General features: G+C 31.7%; 1 protein-coding gene across 1 annotated transcript; it reads left to right on the plus strand.

Moving 5' to 3' along the window:
* Nucleotides 1-876: 876 nt before the first annotated feature.
* On the plus strand, nucleotides 877-18,480 carry LOC145733845 (low density lipoprotein receptor adapter protein 1-B-like). Its single transcript, XM_081986870.1, has 5 exons — nucleotides 877-1,209; nucleotides 15,766-15,876; nucleotides 16,191-16,386; nucleotides 16,693-17,059; nucleotides 18,080-18,480. Exons 1-5 carry the CDS (start codon nucleotides 1,158-1,160, stop codon nucleotides 18,152-18,154), a joined length of 801 nt encoding a protein of 266 aa, XP_081842996.1. The 5' UTR covers nucleotides 877-1,157; the 3' UTR covers nucleotides 18,155-18,480.
* Nucleotides 18,481-22,433: the final 3,953 nt, after the last annotated feature.

The following is a 22,433-nucleotide window of genomic DNA, read 5'->3' on the forward strand; positions in this document are numbered from 1 at the left end:
TTTTAGGTTATTGGATAGGAAACTTAATAAGAATTCCGAAAATGTGCTTAAAACAGTCTTTTTCTTATTTCAAGTAGGTCTTTTCAGCGATTTTGTCCTCGACTGTCCGTCCAAACTGTGTTTCTGTCAGTTCAAACTTTGACACCGCTTTTCACCGTGAGTGTACTAAATTTTGTAGTGTTTTTTTAGGTTATTGGATAGGAAATTTAATAAGAATTCCGAAAATCTGTTTTAAACAGTCTTTTTTTATTTCAAGTTGAATTTAACAGCGATTTTGCCCTTGACTGTTCTTTCAAACTGTGTTTCTATCAGTTTAAACTTTGACACCGCTTTTCTCCCTGACTGTACTAAATTTTGTATTGTTTTTTTGGTTATTGGATAGGAAACTTACTAAGAATTCCGAAAATGTGCTTAAAACAGTCTTTTTCTTATTTCAAGTAGGTTTTTTCAGCGATTTTGTCCTCGACTGTCCGTCCAAACTGTGTTTCTGTCAGTTCAAACTTTGACACCGCTTTTCTCCCTGACTGTACTAAATTTTGTAGTGTTTTTTTAGGTTATTGTATAGGAAATTTAATAAGAATAAGAAAACGACTGAAATACTGTAAAATTTCATTTTCCTAACAAATAATTTTGTTCAGAAACAATAGTTTAACTAAACAGTAAATATTTTCTTTTATAATGTTAAATTAACTTTGTAAAACGATTATATTCTGTTTTTTCCTTCTTAAAGCTCAATAAGCGTGTCCGTTTAGATTCTAATTCTGAATCAAAACACGTTGATCAAAAAATTACGACGTCTAGTTTAGGTAATATGCAACATAAAGAAAATCGTCTTTTAGTACTCGACAATCAAAAGAGATGCAATAGTCCAACCATGTGCTTGGTACAGAATCGTACCGATCAGTCAAGAAACTTGATTTCAGTCCACTTCACTCTTTGAAAGTCATTTGATAAGAACGGTCGACGGTACGCCGTAATACCAAAACCTCGTTTTGAAACACTTTGCTCGCCTTCGGTCGTTCCTAGTTAATTTTCCGCTTCATTGTTGTGTCCGCCTGGTACCGCTCTGGTACCACTTCGCAGGAAGCGCTTTTGAAACGCAATTTTAAAGCGCGAGCTTTTGCCAGTAATATTTTGTTCGTTTAAACGTGTAGAAGATGTCGTTTTTCAAGATCAAACCAATTTGGAAAGGAAACTCAAAACATAAAAGTAAGTACCAGAATTTGTAACTTTACGAAGATTTTAACATTGAATTTTGTGCGTTGAAGCTAAAGTAGGCTAAAACGCACTAAAGTGCGTAAAAAATGACCTTAATTATCTGTAGTAGTGTAGTTCAATTTTCTGCACTAGTAAATTTAAAATTTTCAATTTCAAACTTTCCAAGAGGCATATTTTAGTTAATCCAATCATACAGAACTTGACTAACTAAAACTTGTTTATGTTTGATGGTAATTATCACCTCTTTTAACAGCAATATGTGGTTTACTTGTTGGAATTTAAGTACGTAATGTTTTATAAATGGTTAACGAGAAAAATGCCTTAAGCAGTATTTGCTGGTACTGAATGATGTCATAAGTGCCATTGTTAGTGGCAAGAAATGCGATGCAACTATAAAATACGTATTAAAAATGAAGGTTGTCGATTTACAGACTAACTAATAAAATTGTTTAATTTATTTTAAGTCTAAAAGTTTGGTTTCAGAAATACCTAAAAGGTGTATTTGGTTTTATCAGAAAACCATCTAGATCATCAGTCGTTTCTACTAAACTGTAGAAAACTTTAAAACTACCGTAGGAAAATTAAATTTTTTGAGGTCAATTTTTGACCACCTCGTATCATTATTTTCCACCCACTTTTAGAACCAACTTTGTTTAACACGACAAAGTGTGTTTTATTTGAAATAAGCGAGTTGGTATCTACTTTTGGTATAACCAGTAGAATCACCATTTTGAAAATATTTTAGATAAACTGCCTCCATCAACGTATACTATGAAATTTTCAGAAATTTAAATAGCAATTTGAGTAAAAATTTTTGAACGTTTTACTCAAATTACTGTAATATAAGTTTTTTTTGTTTTCACACCAATACCAAGTAGTTTACACCAAAAATATATGATCATTTTTGAGATATCAAAAAATACTTTTATTATGAAATTTTTTATATAATTTTTATTTGAACAAACGGATTGTAGAAAACTCTCTTTGCAGTTAAAAGAAAAACCACCATCAATTAAGCAAAAAAATTATTTGCATGAATGCCATCTGAGATTGTTATGCAACCCCCGTTATTTGCATTTATTTAAACTCTACTAATACAGGCAAATTAGCATTTAATTACAAGCACCTCGTTAATGTAAAGTGTTTAGTTTGTTATTAAATGTATTAGAAACTTTCAGACTGTTGGTATTTACGGGCTTGATTACGTTTTGGTGCTAAAGACCTTTACTGCTATAATTATTACTATAAACAGACTAAAAACTAATTTACAATATGCAAACTGTTTACGTTTCATTGTTATTATTAACCTCAAGTTGTTTGTTCTACGTCTACGGCAGATTCTTGACCGCGGATTCTAGATTGCGAAACACGCCTTTTATCAAAATGAAACAAAGTGCATAAATACAATATTCCACAAAAGCCACGTGATTTTCTTCTGATAATGATGGATGTAAACATGACATGAGTTCTTGTCCATTATGATTTTTTCTCCTGAGTGGCGTGGCGCCTGACAGTGCCAACCGGAAATTTACGGTCGCCATATGCAACAACCACTTGTGTCGCCTGTTTTCGTTTTTTTTTTCTGTCAAGTGTGTCTTAACATGACTTTTTTAATGAACGATAACAAATATCGTTTATCCACGACCGGTATATGAAGGTTTTTAATATGTTTGTTTGGCGTGGATTAAAGACCTTCTAATATACGACAGTATATTAAAGGCCTTCTGATACACTGTCGTGTATTAAACTCATTACGCTTGCATACAAAGTCAGCACATATTTTTCCTCCTTTTTTCACTCTTCTATAATTGACCAGTTTAGGCTGTAGTTGAAATCACAATAAATACCACCCTTCGGTTTTATAGTATTTTATTTTGAGTTATTATTAACATTAACATTTATGTCAAAAACAAACTTATTTTGGTCAGCAGTTTTCGAATGCACTTGATTTGGAGTTTCTTGAAGAACTGGAGACACCTTGGCCGAAGAGCATCATTTCATGTCCTGTAAAACTTTCTGGATCAGGTAGTCCAAGAAACGACACCACTTTCGAAAAAGTTTTCGAAATTGTGTTGAGGCTTATAGGTTGTGTAGTACATTATCCATCCACATATCATACAAGGTTCAAAATAAAACATTTCATATATAAATCGAAGTATTAACATCGTGAACTTCCTACCTTTGCTTTTCTCAAAAATTCTTCAATTTGCTCTCTCTCTCCAGTATCTTTGCTCTCTTCGGTTTGTAATTTCTTGATGCGGATTTTAAATTTGAAGTAAGTTTACCATACTTATTATATAAACGATTTCAAGGCTTTCTATTTTTCTTCTTCTTCTTCGGATGCTATCCACTCATGGATGTTTGCGATCACATTTTCCATCTCCTCTCTATCCCTTGCGATACGAATTAAGGTCTGTATATCATTCACTCCTGCCCACTGTCTTATGTTCCACAACCAGGACAATTTCTTCTTTCCCATTCCTCTACGGCCTTCTATCTTACCCTCGATAAACAACTGTAGATATAGTAAATACTCATACTTTTCGTTCCTCATGACGTGCCCCAAGTATGCAGTCTTTCTCTTTTTGATGGTAGTTAACAATTCACGTTCTTGCTTCCAATGTGTTAATGTTGTTGACATTAAGGGTCCAACCTTCCCATAGATATTCAAACGTATTCAGTTTTCCTGTTATCATAAACTTCGTCTTTTTAGGGTTTATGTTTAGAACCATCAATCTGCTATGTTGACCGACTGTGTTGATCAGCACTTGTAAGTCGTGCATGTTATCAGCGATGAGCATTGTGTCATCAGCATAACGTATGTTGTTAACCCACACTCCGTTGACTTTAATACCGATCTCCACATCTTCCAGTGCTTTCCGGAAGACCCTTTTCAAGTACAGGTTGAACAAAAGCGGGGACAAGACACATCTCCGGATCTCTATATCATCAGACAGCTCATTATTCAAAAAGAACCAGTGGATTTTTTCCGGTAGGAAGTACGCCTTTATTCATTTACACATAAATACAAACCCCTGTCTTTTAAACAGCGTGGTTCATATTGTCTTAGGGATTATTAGACAATATTATACCAGGGTATCCCTGTATTGTATATCTTGTAGTAATGTGTGTCATCTGCACCTATTATTGGCTGTTAGCTTTGATGAATTTCTTTACCATTTACTAGTGGTTTTAAACCTGTGTGAACCGTTTTTCTAGGAAAGTATTTCATCTTTGCACCAGTTATGTAGTATTTTAAGGGCCAAATGTCTCGCTGAAAGAGTACCTACCAAAAATGTCTCAAAATCGTACTCTCATGCATATTTCTCATCCAGTGCTCTTGCAATATATTGAGGGACAACTATGTGCCCCTTTCAAATCTAGAATCGTTAATTATACATTTTTGCCTTTTGCCTCAAAAACAGTTCAGAAACTACTATGAGGGCGTAAAACTTGGAATAAAATTTGGGATTTTTTTTACTAATATCTCGAAAATGGAGATATATCAATTAAAATTCATAGGCTGGTTAGTATACCCATATAAAGCGGGGTTTTGTTAAGTATGCAGTTTTGGTATGAATCAATATACATACTTGCCATGAAAATGAAAAAAAATTAAAGGAAATGCTTGGAACACAATTTTTGACTTTGTAACTTTGTTTGGATTAGTTGGAAGACCTTTTTTGTCAATGAAATGCCATTTCAGTCAGTACTTTGGAAATCTGAAGGTTAGGGCACTGAAATTTGTTGTTTAGGCAGTAAATTAAAACCTTAAAATCCAGTGACGTATTGCACTTTTTCCATAAACAGCTCTTACTTAACTCAAATTGTAATACATTTTTTTTTTAAATGAAGAAAAGTCAGCGAAATGCAATGAAACGCTATTTCAGGCAGTATTTATAAAATCTGGGGGTCACGGTCTTGAAATTTGCTATGTAGCCAGTAAATTGAACATAAAATCAAGGAACGTATAGCATTTTTTTCATAAACAACTCTTACTTAACTCAAACTGTAATAAATCCTTTTGAAAATGAAGGTAAGTCAGAAATGCATTTCGAGATATGCCTCTCTATACAAAATGAAAGCAAAATAGGTTTTTCGATATCTAGTATAGTTTTCAAAATATCCGCTTTAGAAAGTGGCGGTTAGTCGGGTGGCGTCTGTCAGGCTTACCTAGGATATCTCAAAAACGATAAAAGATGTCGAAAAACGTGATTGCAAAATTACGAAATCAAAAATTGTGTTCTAAGCATTTCTATACATATACAGGGTGGTCCAGTTTTAAATGTCAATAATTCACCAATCCATAGCCAATTAAAAAATAAGTTGACATTCATTATGTCATTTTCCTGAAAAGTGCTTCCTAAGGAAAATACAGTCCTTCAAATTTCTGTTTAAAAAATCGTTTTTTTTGTCATAACTGTCAGACCGTTGGAGCAATATTGATCAAATTTGGAACAAGCACTTTATTACACGTTATTACGGTCAATGACCCAAAACTAACCCAACCCAACTTAAAAATTGTCTTGGAAACGGAAAATTCACTTAAGAAGTTTAAAAAATATTATTGTAGCCAGTTTTCATAGTTTCCATACAAACTAAAGGACTTTAGTTTTGAAAATTGAATTAGAAAAGATAAAAATTTCAGAAGCTTAAAAGTTGTGTTTGTAACCAGTTTTCATGCAAATCGAGAGACTTTAATACTAAAAATTGACTTGTAGACATAAAAACTACTTTTTCAAGAACTTGTTACTACAAATTCATACATTTAAACCTTAAAAATTGACTTGAACCCCAAAATGTGACTGAACTAATGAAAAGTGACATCAGAAGCTTAAAATTTGCATTTGAAGTAAGTTTTCATAATTTGAAGACAAATTTCAATATTTTAGTCTTGAAAATAGGCTTAGATGCAGGACATTGACATTAGATTAATGAAAATTGTCTTGAAAACTAACTTTTCGTGCTTTTTAATTTGCTTTTCATTTTCTTCGAATTCTGGACTAATTTTAGTGCTTTAAAACTGCTTTCAGCTTGGAAAATCGAGTTTCAAGACTATCTTCACCAAGTTATTGACATAGCAAACTTAAAAAACAATTTTTACATTCTTCAAAGACTTAAAATGGCATTCCAAGCTTTGTCACTATTAAATCGACTTCTAGACACCTCAGTGCTAAAAATTCGGGTATTTCTTAATAAACTAGACGGTTTTTAGTGTTTTAAGGCTGTTTTCAGTGCCTCAAATCGAGTTTCAAGACTATCTTTACAAAGTTTTTGACTTATCAGGTGTAAAAGCCAGTGCGTACCACTGACCATAGTCTTGAAAATGTTATTTCAAGCTTCTTCACTATTAAATTGACTTCTACACTTATAGGTGCAATAAATTGTAGCATCTCTAAGAAATTCAGACTGTTTTTAGTTCCTTTTAAGACTGAAAAATCGAGTTTAAGACTATTTCCAAAAGTCAAGTTTCTTCAGTAATAAAAGTAAAAAATGTTGGTACCAAATGCTACAATAATAGTCTTGAGAACTAATTTTTAGAAATAAAATGTCCGAAAATTGATTTTACTTCTAGACTTGTCCAGTCCAGAAAATTGAGTTGTACACCAATTAAAGTCTTGAAAATATACTTTTGGACTCTTTAGTCCTAGTAAAGTCAGTTCTAGCATTAAAAGTCAACTTTTATATTATTTTTAGTAGTAAAAAATGAGTTTCATGCACAATACAATCTTTGTCTTGATTTCCGGACTTTTTTAGTTCTTGAATGCCAGTTTCAGACACTCAACCAGGATGGCAGTCTGAGAAAGCGAATCATACGACCATTCCTAGTAGTAAAAAAGTTTTTACACTATTCAGTACAAATTTGGACTTTCACAAGTCTTGGATGTTCAGTTTTAAACTATGAAACAATTTTTTAAATTGAAATTTGGAGTACTGTATATTCCTTAGGAAACGTTTTTCAGAAAAATGAAATAATGCAAGTCAACTTATTTTTTGATTAGCTATCAAATGGTGAATTATTGACACTTAAAACTAGACCACCCTGTATATTTTCCATAAAAACTTAAGTCAATCATTTTGTGGGAAATCTTTTAGGCATTAGCTCTTAACAATAGCAACGAGCCGCTACTGCATTTGTTACACATCCAATGCGATTCTAAACCACTAATTCAGCCAGGATTTCCGATGTTTATGATGATTATGTAACGAAAGAGAACAAATTAAGGTCAAAAAGTTTCCGCAATTTTAGGAGAAATTTAATAATGTTTGAAATCAAGGCAAAATTACTCATTAAACTAGTGACTTACATTTTTAAATTTAATTTAAAAAAAATCAATCAGGAGTATCCGTTTATAACCTGACCGTGTTGCACTTTTACATCTCTAATTAGGCAATCATTTTTTTTTTAATGCAATTAACTTCATGAAGCAACATTGAACAATAAAATATTCAACTTGTGAGGTAAATTGCTCGTACATTCCAAGAAGTTATTAATCTTCCATTATAGCGAGTTTGTTTGCTTTACGAGATGACCTCTAAAACATTCATTATTATAATTTTAAAACGTAATGAATTTTTAAACTTCCTTGAATCAAAAAAATGGCGGGTTCCAGTCGGTACCATTGTGTCGCTCATTTGCATGTATATACAATGGATTATTGTTGTTATCGGTGAAAAAAAAATGTTAACTGGTCTGCGGTTGTAATAAATGATGATGGATGATATTAAGAGATGGATAGTATAGAAGCTGTATTATTCTTCTTTGACAGAAATGTTTATTAAAAGACCTTTTGGGAATTACGTTAATTTATTGTTTAAACAATTAGAATTGAATTATAGTCTTAAAAGTCACAATGTGGGTCTTTCCAGTGTTATGAAGTAGAGCAATTAAATTGTAAACAATGTAATTCAATAAGGTTATTGTTTTAGTAAAATACAAATAAAAGGGTTTGGTTTAGAATAACTCTAGTGATAAACTTGAGGAGTGGTCTATTATTTGTCATATAATAATGGTATTTCTAACCATGTTTCTTATCATAATCATATAAGTCACGGCCTTGATACTTTTTTTCACAGTTTCAATTCTTATTGACTCGCCTACTTTTTGGCGTAGGAGACAAATTCTATTTACCCCATAAATGTTCAGAAATACAGACCACCACAAAAACATAAAAAGAAGGTCACTATGGAGATCTTCAAACTGGGAGGAGGTACAAAGAAAAAAGTGTTGACAGTTTGGCAACATTGTAAACATACTTCGAATCAAATTAGTAGAATTTGTTAGATTGACATCATTTCAAACACACTTTGAACCATATTCCAATTATATTATTAAATAAAATTGGTGGAATTGATTGCCAAAATAAGGTTTAAACATGTTTGGAAGTGTCTAAAAATGTTAAAAATAATCTTAACAATTTTTTAAACATTTAAATGTTGCTAACTGTTTTAAATAGACTGATCCTAGTGTCAAAGTTTTAAATCATGTTAGAAAATGTCTAAAAATGTTGTTTGACTAAATTTGACTAGGCCATGTATCTAAAATTATTTATAATTATTGTTAAACGTCTAAATCATGTTGTAATTTGTACTTCAAAATGTTTCTCTAAGCTTCTGCTTAACATGACTTTGATATAACAATTTAGCAACTGTGTAAAATTGGTTAAACTCAAAGTTCTAAAATCATGTTGGAACGTGTCTAAACTAAACTGCATTAAATTGTAAGAGCTTTATAACAAAGTTTAAATCATGTAAGAAATTGTCTAAAAATGTTCAAATAATTTTAAACGCTCGCCTAAAGCGTCTAAATTTTAGTAAACATGTCAATTGTTGTTAAAAATGTTTATTCGTGTTGAAACGTATTTAGAAATATTCAAAATCGTATAACAGTTTGTTGGACATATTAATTTAACTAAAACGAATGCGAAGTGTACATATTTATTAAAACTTGTTGTTAAAGTTCTAAATCATGTTGGAAAGCCTAGAAATGTTGAAAACTGTCTAAACTGTCCAACTTAGAATAAATATGTTGTACACATATTGTTAACAAATTAATGTTTAATATTATAAAAATATCCAAAAGAATTTTAACATTCTGTAAACCGTTTAAATTTGAGTAAACATGTTATTAGCTATTTAGAAATGTGTATAAAATATTCAAAATTTGCTTAAACAGTTTTTAAAGGTTTAAATTTGATTAAACATGTTGGTAACTGTCTTTACATGTTGTCGAGTGTTGGTAAATGTTCAAAATCTTCTAAAAAAACCATTTTGTTAGATGTTTAAGTTTGATTAAAAATGTTTAAACTTTATCATACAATTTCCATTAGCGTCCCTACCAGCATGGTACTAGATATTTATAAGAAAAAAGTTGTACACCACTGGTTTTTTATAAAGTACAAATAAACTTTGAATTTCCCATTCAAATTAGTTCAAAAACATATGTAATTTAGCAATAAGAATTTATGTTCATTAACTTAGTAATTAATTAATTCAAAATAAAAGTTTTTGAGTTTTGTAATATGCACAGTTACATAATTGGTAGGGCATTTGCATATTAGTATTCCTTCATTTAATGTGCCCATAATCATAAATTTTAACTTGCATACAAATTATTGAAAAAATCAAATTAACAACACTGTTCATTATCTGATTTTGATACTCCAATGTTAATTGATTACCAAGTGTATGAACATAAACTTTTATTTTTTACTGAAAAATAGTGCATTCATAAAAAAAAATGTATTATGTAGTACGGAGGTTAATGGAAAATTTAAAAAACGTTATTTTTATAGAAAACTTATTTTCATTGATGATAGTTAATGTCTACCAAGTTTCCTGAAAGTATTTTTGGGCGTTTTGGTGTGTGTTTAAAAAGGTGCAAAATTGATTAAACATGGGGTTGACAAAACGTAAAACTAGCTCACTGTGTGAAATGACGAAAAACATACATATTGACTGAACTGGGTGAAATTAAACTTATCTTGGTGCAACAAGTTCTTAATAGTAAATTGTGATAAACCATCATTCATGGTTAAAGTGTGTTTGTAGTATGTTGTTGTTGGTTAAGAATTATCAAAATCAAAAGTATGCCAGTGATTAAAAGGTGGGAAAATAAAATCTAAGAAAGCACGCTATACATCCATTTTTCTAAACCAGGGTAATTAAACCCCAGGAAAATTATGTAACGGGCGAGGTCTGAACGAAACAGGAAAATGCTAACGTTCTTCTCGCTTAGTACGGTTAATTGCCCTCGAATGAAAGAAATTTATATCTAGTTAATTAGATAGGAAGAGCATTAATAAATTTTACGATTGTAACTCATTCAACTTAACTGGTTTTTCTAGTTCTTAAATGCGCACTGTAAAATTCATGTTGAGAGATAACGGAGACTGCTGTAACACTGCACAATATGTTATCACTTAACTACGCAGATTTTAGTGGGTTTCAAGGAACCGGCCTTTAATTATACAACAACGAAATAATATGCAAATCAAAACAAATAGGCTATAATCAGCGATTTTGAATAGTACATGAGTGAATATACGACGTAAAAACCCTACTTATCGTGCTTCATTATGGTAATATCCAAAACGCAATAACTGATATGAAATCCTAGTTCCAAAATAATAGTAATTAGTTTAAAAATTTCACATCCTGTCTCAAATTAACACAAAATACTTCGAACTTACATACCGAAACACAAAATGTTACCTAATAATTTAATTCTTTATTAGACTCGGTCAGTAATGATCAGACCGTATAATATCGCAAAACTTGCATTAAACAACCGGATTGTGTAATAACCTTTTTCTATGACTGCTTAATAATATGCTTATTACTCACTAGTTTCGAATAGATAATAACACCCATTACCTACTCGTGAGTAATGACTCAGTTGTTAGTCAGATATGTAATGAGTCATTACTCACGGCTATTACTCACTATTGACCATTCGATAACCCATCAAAAAATAAGTTGTCATGTATTATGTCATTGCTTCCTACGAAATGATTCAAGTTTCCTCTATAGCAAATATTCCTCTCTGTTCTAAATCTGGAAACTGTCAAATTCAATCCGATAAAACACTATAAAACATACTTCAAAAGTAACGAAACTAGAGTGAGTGTGACAAGTGTTACTTTGGTTGAATGCATTTTATACGTACATCAGTGCAATTTTGGCAAAATTTGGTTGTCTGTTTCTTACTTAATTTTAGTCTATTTTTAAATATGACAACTGTCAAAATCCTTTCCATAAAGCTGTAAAACCACAAAACACTTTTAAAATTAGTATAATCACTACCAAACGTATTTTACAGCTTTATGAGTGGAATTTAGACAGTTATGACTTTTGGCCGTCAGTAACAGTTCTGTCCTAAACCTGGAAATTGTCAAATTTGATCCCACGAAGGTACAAAACAACGAAGCTTGAAAAGTAGCAGTAGCTGTCAAATTGTCAATTTTAATTTGTGGTGTTACTTATTTCCCTTCGTTGTGAATACTTACCACAATCGTAGAAAAAGTATAGTATTCTACACGCATGTAATGGCTATTACTCACTCGATGAATAAAACTAAAACTTCATTGTCGTGAGTAATAGCTTTCATTATATGCTCGTTGAATAATATACTATTAAATTATGGTATGAGAACGGTAACAATTGAAGCAATGGTAAAAAATAGGTTTCGGAAATGACAGTACCATTCAATTAAGAAACAATCATTGATTAAGAAACTGCAAATTACGTTTTTACTCAATGTCACACAGGGGTTTCCTTATTGATTGTTGGATATATTGTTTAGGATATTTTCAAGAACGCGTTCAAATAGTAGGAAGGTCAGTTATTGTTTTTTCTTGCAACTAATGTTTTTAAGTCAATCAAGCCACCGAATACTCGATCTTGATCAACTAAGTCGTCGGATGAATTCAAAAAAATATCCAGGTGCAGTAAAACTAAAACTGACCATAGAAAAGCCATGTATCTGACAGAGAAACATTGATAATTGCATAAGCGAGACAAAGACAGAAAAGTTAAAAAAAGTCTAAGTAGGAGGGAACTTTGCTGATATGTTGCCAAACGTCTGATTACTGTACGTTTGTGTAAAAACTTAGTGCCAATAGGCTAATAACTAAATTATGTAACTAATTCACTGGATTAATTCAGATAAGCTTCTGGCAACACTGCCCCGAAGTTTTTGCTTGAAAGAAGATATTTTATTAGGTTTTCTGTCTTTGTCTCGCGCATGCAATTATCTATGTTTCTCCGTCAATTTTCGGTTTTCTTATATCCAGTTTTAGTTTTACCACACCTGTATGTAGTTTTCCTATACCTAACTTCAACCATTTTTTCGATAATGTTAACTTTTTTGAAAGAGCCTCCGTTAATTTTTGGAATTTTTGGTAGGTTTTCAGTAGTACTTAGAGGCTCTGGCAAATCACTTACTGCTTTATGATACTTGTCGAACTCTGGCAGTTTTGGGATGTTTTTAGCGGTGTTTAGAGGCCTCTAGGCCTCTAAAAAAACTTGAAAGGACAGTTGCAGGGGCTTCTGACATTATGAATTTATTCATATTGTATAGACAATGGGACTGAATTATCAGCGTACGTACTTACAATAATTAAAGTCAGTTGTATGTTAAAACTTTCTTATGCAAAGTTGAAACATAATTTAACTTTTTAAGTTAAGATTGATAAATTTGAAGTAAGTATATTAGTTTGAAATTGATCATTCTCTTCGAGATATTTGCTTCCAAACAATTCTCTTGATCTGATCTATGTTCAGTGGAATATTTGTACATTATCAGTTTTCAAGTTAGTACATTTAGAAAAGTGAAGTAAACTCCTTTTCAGTCTTTTCTAGAGACTGATAATTGTCTGTCAAGAATACCTCTTCTGATATCATCATTTTTGACCAACAGAAGCAGGTCATCCTGAAGAAATAACATGTCGAGTGAGTTAGTTAATCTATTTCTGACGCAAGAAAGCTGACGCAATACGAAAGGAAATTATTGTCATATTAGGCTTCTCGAACTGAATAGATAGGTTCCGTGTGGTACTGCACTTGACCAAGCCGGTACCCACCAATTTGACCATTCTTGTTCTTTTGCAGTGCAACAAACCCTGATTTCTTGGCATTTCAAGCCGGATCCAAACGATTTGTTGCGTCATAAAGTAATTATTTTCAGTGGGTCGATTTTAGTAGGTAATCTTTGTTAAGAAAGTTTTAATTTATATAGGATAGAAGGCAGTTGATAGTGAAATAATTTTTAACGCAAGAAAATATTTAAAAATTGACAGTACCGTCAACTAGGTTTTTAATTAGTTTGCTACAAGAATGAAAAAGTGAAAGGCTTCTTAAAAATGCTATTAACCAGAACTCTTAAGGTACAGTGCAATAGAATTTCTATAGTCCATTTAATTTTTTTAATAATAACTTTTATAATGTAGGGAATTACTTCATTTTGATTGTTGTGATAAACTATTCTTTAATATTGAGTTGAGATTTTCCGAATTGAGAAGTCAGAAGAAAGAAATTTATAAATTTTAATAAAAGAAGTTAATAACATTATTTTTCAAGCTTTATGCTACTTTTTATAAAAGAGTGTTTGACTATAATGCAATTGTTTTCAATTATTACTCATTACTGTTTCCATTAGAAATGCTTGAAATAAACGAAAATTCTACATTTTCATAAAAATATCTAATATGGACAACAAAAATATCAAGAAAAAAGTAAACTCGTTAAAATTCATTCAGTTTTATTTCTTGTTCTACTGTTTATTTGAGAAAACTATACCACATGTTTTAGATTTTTTTTTGATAACCACGAAGAGAAAATTGAAAGAGATTTATCTCCTTTTTAGACAGCTGTTCAATTTTAATTTTTTATATCAAGAATTTATATTAAATCATAAATATTTAACTAGTTTTTATTGAATTTCTTAAAACGTACAGTAGAACCTTGGATAATGAACACAAAAATATAAACTAACTGTGAATATTTTAATGAAAAGGTATATTGAAAATAACATAGTTTTTTGCAGTAATTCGAAACATTTTCATTTTGTTAAATCCCACATTTACTCTTTAAAAGACTTTTTTTGGGTTATATAATTAACGTATTAATTTTGGTTCTAAATAAAATGATAATTGTTTTGCAAATAACAATAATTCTACAAGTTCAATAACATAAGAAAAGCTAAATTTAGTATGGTCTATATTGGTGTGTTCTCATTTAGATCAATCTTATTTCGGTTAACCTTTCGTATTGTAAAGCAAAATGTATACTTGCCACTAAATGTAAGTAAAAGCAAATAAAGTAATGATAGTAAAATAATTCTAATACCAAAACCAAAACTGCAAAAAAGTTCAATCCATTATCAATCCAAATGGTTGGTTCTGTTACAAATTACTTCCAGATGCTAGTAGGAAAACGAAATTTTGAAACTTATTTCACATTTCTATGGAAATAGTTATACTTACAATTATCTTAAACTGTTTAATGTTAAGCATCTAAAAATACAGGGTGGCCCGTCGAAACGTTAGGAAAAACTTTGGTAGATAGGGAATGACAAGCCCCTTCTAATGACGTATTACGTGACCCCCTTTTTCATTTGATAATAAATTATAATAATACATTTATGAAACCCCTACTTTGGGGGGTTGAAGGCTCTACTATGCTTTTGCGTCAAAACACGTTTTTAGGATTTGCCGAAACATTTTGTATAAACATAAACAAATCTATTTATGCATTTTTTGCCAAATTGGATATTTTAATTTTTTTTTTTTAAAAGCTATATTTATTGATAAGATACGAGGTGGAACAAAATAATTTAGCTCTTAGCTTAGTTCATCCTGTTGTTTTTACATAAATTCTTCAATTTGTTTTTGTTGGTTATAGGCTTTGAAAGTTATAAGCATTAAAAAAAATGGAAAATTTATCGTAATTATTCCGAAATTTATGCCAATCATATGTCTAATAACAAAACACGAAAACACAACTTGTTTTTTCGTACATAATAAAATTTGTATAACGCATATTTGCTTTCGTCAATAAAGCAATGACGTACATGCAAAAATACTAAACCATCATTAGTCTTACTTTTTTAAAACAATAGACGCAAAAATTTTCAACTTTTTAATCAACTAAATTTAATGAGTAGTCACAGATAGATGTATTTTTTATAGAATAAATTTTTAGTGTATGTTTAGACATAATTAATCATTGTTGTCACCAGAAAGTATTAATTTAACCGTGGTGCACACAATGCTTAATTTTCTACATTTTAGTACCTAATTATTGTTTACTTTTTATATCTTCAGGTAATCTACAATGTTGTTAGTTAACCTTTAGAAGTTCTACAAAGATATCACGTTTACTATTGATTTGACAGTTTATCTTTATGAATTTCTGGAAAGATTCAGATTCAGGTCGTTTTATTATGGCACGATCGTGTGAAAGTATTGTGATATGATTCCAGTTTAATTTGATTTAAGTACTTACCAAAACTTTAATTACTATTTCAATGTTCTATTATCATTACAGAATTGTCTGAGGATGCAGCCCTACAAAATGGAAAACAGGTAATCATCGAACCAGAAAACGAGACAACAGAACCGGAAGATGATGTGGTAACTTTCAAATTGAAATATTTAGGTAATTATCCCGTTTTAATGACATTTTAATTGTCACTATATTTAGGAGAGATAGTTGAATGATACGCAATAACGGTGACTTATCAACCGCAATAATATAGACAATAATGCATCCGACAAATCTATCCACTTTCTCTTACGATCAGACCAAACGACCGTATGCATCATTATCTGTTAAAGTTAATGATTCGGAAAGTCCCGGTAATCCAACAGTTTCAGACCGGAAATACGGAAAGTAACTGAGGATTACGGTGGCGCAATGTATTACCGCAAAATCACAATAAAAATGGTTTTAAATGTCCGTTTAAATTTTAGGCAGCACAATAGTGGAAAAAACGGACACGGACAAAGCGAACGTCAGTCCGGAAGCGGTCAAGAAGATAATCAAAACGGCAAAAGCCCAAAGGAAACAACAGAAAAAGCTTCAAAGGGTTATGATTGCCATTTCGACTAAAGGAATTGCAGTGACAGATTTGCAGGGCAATGATGTTTTAAAAGTTTCCATATACAGGTTGGTACTGTAATAATTTAAGAAAAATATACAGGTGTAAAAAGAATATATTTAGCAACGTGGAGTGTCATTGGGCTTCATTTTTTTACTTTTTGCTAATATGAATAACTTTAACTTTAATTTTTCGAAATATTGGCTTTTAATAGAAAAAAATATCAGCAGGTTTTAAAGAATGGATAGAATAATGGTGGATTGCTAGAATATGAGTAATGTAAATAACACGCTTGTTATACAGTTTTTATTAACAAGACATATCTGTCATTTAAACAAACGATTTGTTTGATAAACATAACCAAACTTTTTCAGGATTTCAAACTGTGCCTCTGATTCAACCCACCGACAAGTATTCTCCTTCATTTCCACGGACGAGAATGACATAATGGAGTGTCACGCGTTCTTCTGTTCTAAGAGGAAGCTTGCTGACACCGTCACTTTAACCGTGGGCAAAATCTTCACTTCAGCTTACGAGGCTTGGAGGGACTCTTCAAACGGCCAGGCGCTCATGAAGAACGGTACCGTAAGCGACAGAGTCAAAGAGAATCACGTCGAAAAGATTGAAAACCATCACGTTGAAGAGAAACTCATTGATTTCGATTGCGAAGGAGTGGAAGATGATGATTGGGAGTTTGATATGTTGTGTTCTTCTAGGAATGTCAGTGGTAACAACCAGTGGGTAAGTTTGAAATTTGGGTTTTTAAAAGTTTTGTCCACGACCACTCAATAATTCACTATGTTAGTGATGTCAATTTATGTTAAAATTTAGAGAGAGTTGAAAATACTTATTTATCTAGTTTTTTTTATTTAGTAATTGTTTACCTAAAATAGTAACTGACTTTTTTTCTATGGGTGCCAATTTACATTAAATTTGATAAAGATCTTTAAAATATGCCAAACTTTGCAATATGACATAGCAACAGACCAGAAAAAGGTAAAATATAAAACATTGCTACCGTTTTGCTATATCTCAATGTGTTTAGAAGCTATGACATTTATTTTCACATCTTTGCTACATGACACTCATGTGAAAATGGGATTTTTTAAACTTCAATATCTCGAAAAACGCTCTTTAAATGGTGCTTTTTTAAACGCTCTTTATATTTAATTAGTATATTTAATAGATTCTGCTAACTCTCTAACAAAAGTGGAAATAAGAGACCTCTAAACAGGATAATGAAGCTACGTATATGACATATTATATTTAATTTATTATATATACACAAAGTGTTAATTTAAAGTAAGCGAGAGAGAATCATGAAAAACTTACAGAACTACTTTTAAATTTACATAAACAATTACAGAATTACTAAACATTATTACTTTCGATTTTCTGAAAATGTTGTAATTTGATAAAGACCCAGAATGTCACTTAAATGAATTTTATTTTCAACTGACGATGATGATGACGTTTTTAAAGAAACTAGAATTGTTTAGGATCAATGAAATCCTTTCAAAGTCGTTCCAAACACACTACATATTTTTGACAGTTTGAAGGTTTTTTTCCTTTGGGACACCCGATATAATCCTTTACATTTTTTGCAGTCAGTTGTAATAAACAGTGGTCGTAGACAAAGGATAGTATTATCCTCGCATATTATTTAGAGGGGAGATTTGCGTTTCTCACCTGTCACAGTCACAATGACTATCATAAAAAGCTCCATTATGATACTGTTTCTAATACTTTTATTTGTACCAGGTGTCATTTGAGGACGACTTCTCCAGAGCAACCGTCCCCCAAGTGCCACCGCAAAGAAACTTAATCCTAGTTTAAACATATTTTTTTAATAAAATATGCGCTAAGCTCTACGCTTTAACAAAGGCCAATAGTAAATAATATTGCATGATCTTGACGATTATTATAGATTTGTTATGTGATGTTTGCTTCTAATATTTTTTGTGGTGTATATAATAATAATAATTATAATTCGGCTGATGAAAGCTAAATTTATATTTATACAGAGTCGTTTGTTGCCACTTGTTTTTGTTTTGATTGTGCTGTTATCAAACAAATTATTAAACAATCGGTGTAAACATGACCCTGTATGTCTGCAGCTAGTTGTAATTTAATAAAATAAATGTTATGCAGTTTACTCATTACTTTGTGATTTAATAGTTAACCGCCTCCTATGCATCATATTTCCTATAGTAGAAATAATTGTAACTTTAACAAATTAATGTGTAATTTCTAAGATAACGAGTAATTACTGTAACTGTTGAAGATTTACCACATATTTCATATGTTTGTTAGGTATTTCATGGTTTATTAGGTAAACCTTAAATCATTTTAGGCATGTTAGGTGTAGAAAACAACTGATAATCCCATGTATTTAAAGCCACCCTATGGTCCTATGCTAAGTTGTGACTGTGACATTTTACACATGACCTGTCACAGTCAAATCACAACTTAGCCTAAGGTGCCCTTAGATACGTGGATACCTGCAATCCGCTATAACTCTAGTGCAGCAACAACCACAGTATGATGTAATTATTTGTTAAGCCAGCTCAAATACTGACACTTGACATCTGATCATCTAATTTGACAGAATATCTGCCATCCCACTTACCATGAGCAGTTTGGCCAAAGTTCTTCATCTCTGACGTCATCATCGTCTATGACGTGCAGGCAGAGTTAGATGGCGATAGCTATACTAACTAATGCCCGTTTGCGCAGCATTAAATCATTAAGTAGCACCTTATTAGGGTTTTTCTTAGTTTTAGGTCACCCCTAATTAAAAAGTTGATTGCACCATGTCTGTTTCAACCCTACCTAATAGGAAACCAAAACTTGCCAGTAACATTACTTTCTAAGGGTTAATCTGAGATTATATTAATCAATCAAGTAATAACTAATGAGTTCCTCGTAAATACGTAGTTTAGGCCAATCCGGAGATTTTCTGCTCTACCAAGAATTGTATTCATTTGTAAAGATTGATCCATCAGGCGAATTAAGGCAATGCAATCACCAAATTCGAAACCATTTGATTGCCATTTTTATATTATTCTGAAATAAATAATTTTCATGCAACGAAACAGTTAAAATAAGTTAAGTTTAATGCAAACAGTATCTATCAAAGCATATAGATACAGGGAAGAAGATTATTACTAATTATTTGCATCAGTAGCTATCTATATTTGGCTGCACTAATGATAAAACAAACTACATGCACTTAGTATATTTGGCGTCAGAATCGTATTCCAAGATTGGCAATAACCTAACTTCATCATATTTGAGTAAATCGGGCTTACCTGTAAAAAAATAACATTATCATACTGATTGGTTTAGAGTTAATGTAGATTCTTCTTATTAAAATTAGAAGTAATGGCAAACATGATAAGAGTAATTTATTAACTGTTATTTAACCAATAATTATCAATATTTAATAGCCTGTTAGAAGCTAAGATAGCATTGGCAGCAGGAATTAAGCCATTTTCCCAGGTGATAATGTATATTTTGCTATTCAAAGCTCCATCAATATTCCAACATAATCCCTGGACCATAAAAGCTAATCCAGCCCCACACATTTAGGAAGAATCGATATTGTTTCTTTTGGGTGGATTTTTCTTGAAACCTGGTATTTGGAGACCTGTAAACTCGAATCCTTCCATTATAAATTAACTGGAACACCTTTTTATTAGAAAATATGACATTGACCCAGAAATTGTCACCTTGTGGTAAAAATTGCATTGCATTATCTGCACATACAATTTGTCATTTTCTGTCAAAAACGGCTTTAGAGCTGCTGCCCTGTTTTTCAATTCTGAGTTTTGTCTTATACGTTCTTCAGCAGTTCTAGATGAAGCTAGAAGATTAGCCATGTTTACAGCAGATACGGTTGTTTCAATTGGATAGTCCCGTAAATACTGGAAGACGTTTTGGTCTTGTTCTTATGTAGTTTTTGTATTTCCTAAACCAGTACGTCTAGATCGTTCTATTGTATGCTGTTGACGCCATTTTAATCACACTTTGGACTGTACTTTGGCGATCATCCTGGATATGATGACTTTGTTCACGGCTGCTTTAAATAGTTCGGTAGTAGTTTTTGAGTTACTTAAGTTTTTAAGCCATGATATTCTCCTTATTCCTGGTGGTCTTCTGCCATGCCAAACTTTCCTTTGGAGAACGGATGATGTAAATGTTGAGGTTGTGACTTTTAAACAGTTTAGCCATTTGGTAGAAGGCAGTCCTTGCTTTCTCTATTCTACACCTGAACTCCTGTGAGTGGTCCCAATTATCTTTGATCATGGTTTCCAAATAGGTGAACTGTACGATTCTGTCTATTGGTGCGTTGTTGATCGTTAAGCCGTATCTTCCACAAGTTTCTCTACTGATTTACATAAATTTTGGTTTTACTAAAGTTAATTTCTAAGCCATATTTACTGCTGACGTCTTTTATTTAGTTGACTAGTTCTTGTAAGTCGTTTATTTGTCAGGGAAACAGTACATTCATCAAAATTCCTATGTTCTCAATTCTTGTAGACAGAAAAGTGCATCTCTTATACCCATGTGCTTCACAAATCCAAATTGTGTATGTGACACTTTCCTCACAGATCATATAAATTCTTCGATAAATGATTTTGTAGAACAGCTTTAGCATCTGATTCATAAGACTAATTGTTCTGTAGTCACCACACGGTTTGGCTCCCTGTTTTTTTGGTAGCATTATAAATTCAGAGATAAGCCAGGTATTCCGAATGTACTCCATCCGGCCCTAAAGCCTTGCCTTCATTTAGAGTATTAATGGTAGCTTTAACTCCCTGCCTCAAGATGTCAGGTCCAAACTTAGCCTGAATGAGCAGTTGATCTTCTCTATCATCAAAAAACAATTGTTCTATATACTTCTTCTCTTCAAGTATCTCTAATATCTTCTTTATCCGTAATCAGCTTTCTTGCTTCGTCATCTTTCCTGTAACTTCTCGCACTTTCCTGGTTCAACTCATCGAACATGCTTTGCAAAACTTGCAGATTCGATAAATATAAACCACTCGAATTTCATTCTGTAATGTTCATACATATTAGTTTTAAGCATGTTTTATGATTTGAAGGTAAATAATTTTGTTTACAAAATAGTAAGTGATTTTTAGTTCTAATGACGATAGATCCATCAACAGACAAATACAGGGTGGTCCAGTTTTAAGTGTCAATAATAATTCACCATTTGATAGCCAATCAAAAAATAAGTTGACTTGCATTGTGTCATTTTTCTGAAAACCGTTTCCTAAGGAAGATGCAGTCCTCCAAATTTCAATTTAAAAAATCGTTTTATATTTTAAAACTGAACATCCAAGACTTGTAAAAGTCCAAATTTGTACTGAATAGTCTAAAAACTTTTTTACTACTAGGAATGGTCTTATGATTCGCTTTCTCAGACTGCCATCCTGGTTGAGTGTCTGAAACTGGCATTCAAGAACTAAAAAAGTCCGGAAATCAAGACAAAGATTGTATTGTGCATGAAACTCATTTTTTACTACTAAAAACAATATAAAAGTTGACTTTTAATGCTAGAACTGACTTTACTAGGACTAAAGAGAGTCCAAAAGTATATTTTCAAGACTTTAATTGGTGTACAACTCAATTTTCTGGACTGGACAACAAGTCTAGAAGTAAATTAAATTTTCGGACTATTTTATTTCTAAAAATGAGTTCTCAAGACTATTATTGTACCATTTGGTATCAAAATTTTTTACTTTTATTACTGAAGAAACTTGACTTTTGGAAATAGTTTTAAACTCGATTTTTCAGTCTTAAAAAGCACTAAAAACAGTCTGAATTTCTTAGAGGTGCTACAATTTATTGCACCTATGAGTGTAGAAGTCAATTTAGAAGTGAAGAAGCTTGAAATAACATTTTCAAGACTATGGTCAGTGGACACACTGGCTTTTAGGCCTGATAAGTCAAAAACTTTGTAAAGATAGTCTTGAAACTCGATTTGAGGCACTGAAAACAGCCTTAAAACACTAAAAACAGTCTAGTTTATTAAGAAATACCCGAATTTTTAGCACTGAGGTGTCTAGAAGTCGATTTAATAGTGACAAAGCTTCGAATGCCATTT

The sequence above is a fragment of the Ips typographus genome, linkage group LG1, assembly GCF_016097725.1.
Source record: "Ips typographus isolate SLU linkage group LG1, UJ_Ityp_2.0, whole genome shotgun sequence".
NCBI lineage: Eukaryota > Metazoa > Arthropoda > Insecta > Coleoptera > Curculionidae > Ips > Ips typographus.

Excerpts from the sequence above, each read along its gene's own strand:
- LOC145733845 (XM_081986870.1), top strand. The coding sequence starts at position 1,158 with ATGTCGTTTTTCAAGATCAAACCAATTTGGAAAGGAAACTCAAAACAT. Across the intron at positions 1,210-15,765 it reads AGGAAACTCAAAACATAAAA|AATTGTCTGAGGATGCAGCC; the intron begins GTAAGTACCAGA and ends TTATCATTACAG. Across the intron at positions 16,387-16,692 it reads TTAAAAGTTTCCATATACAG|GATTTCAAACTGTGCCTCTG; the intron begins GTTGGTACTGTA and ends AAACTTTTTCAG.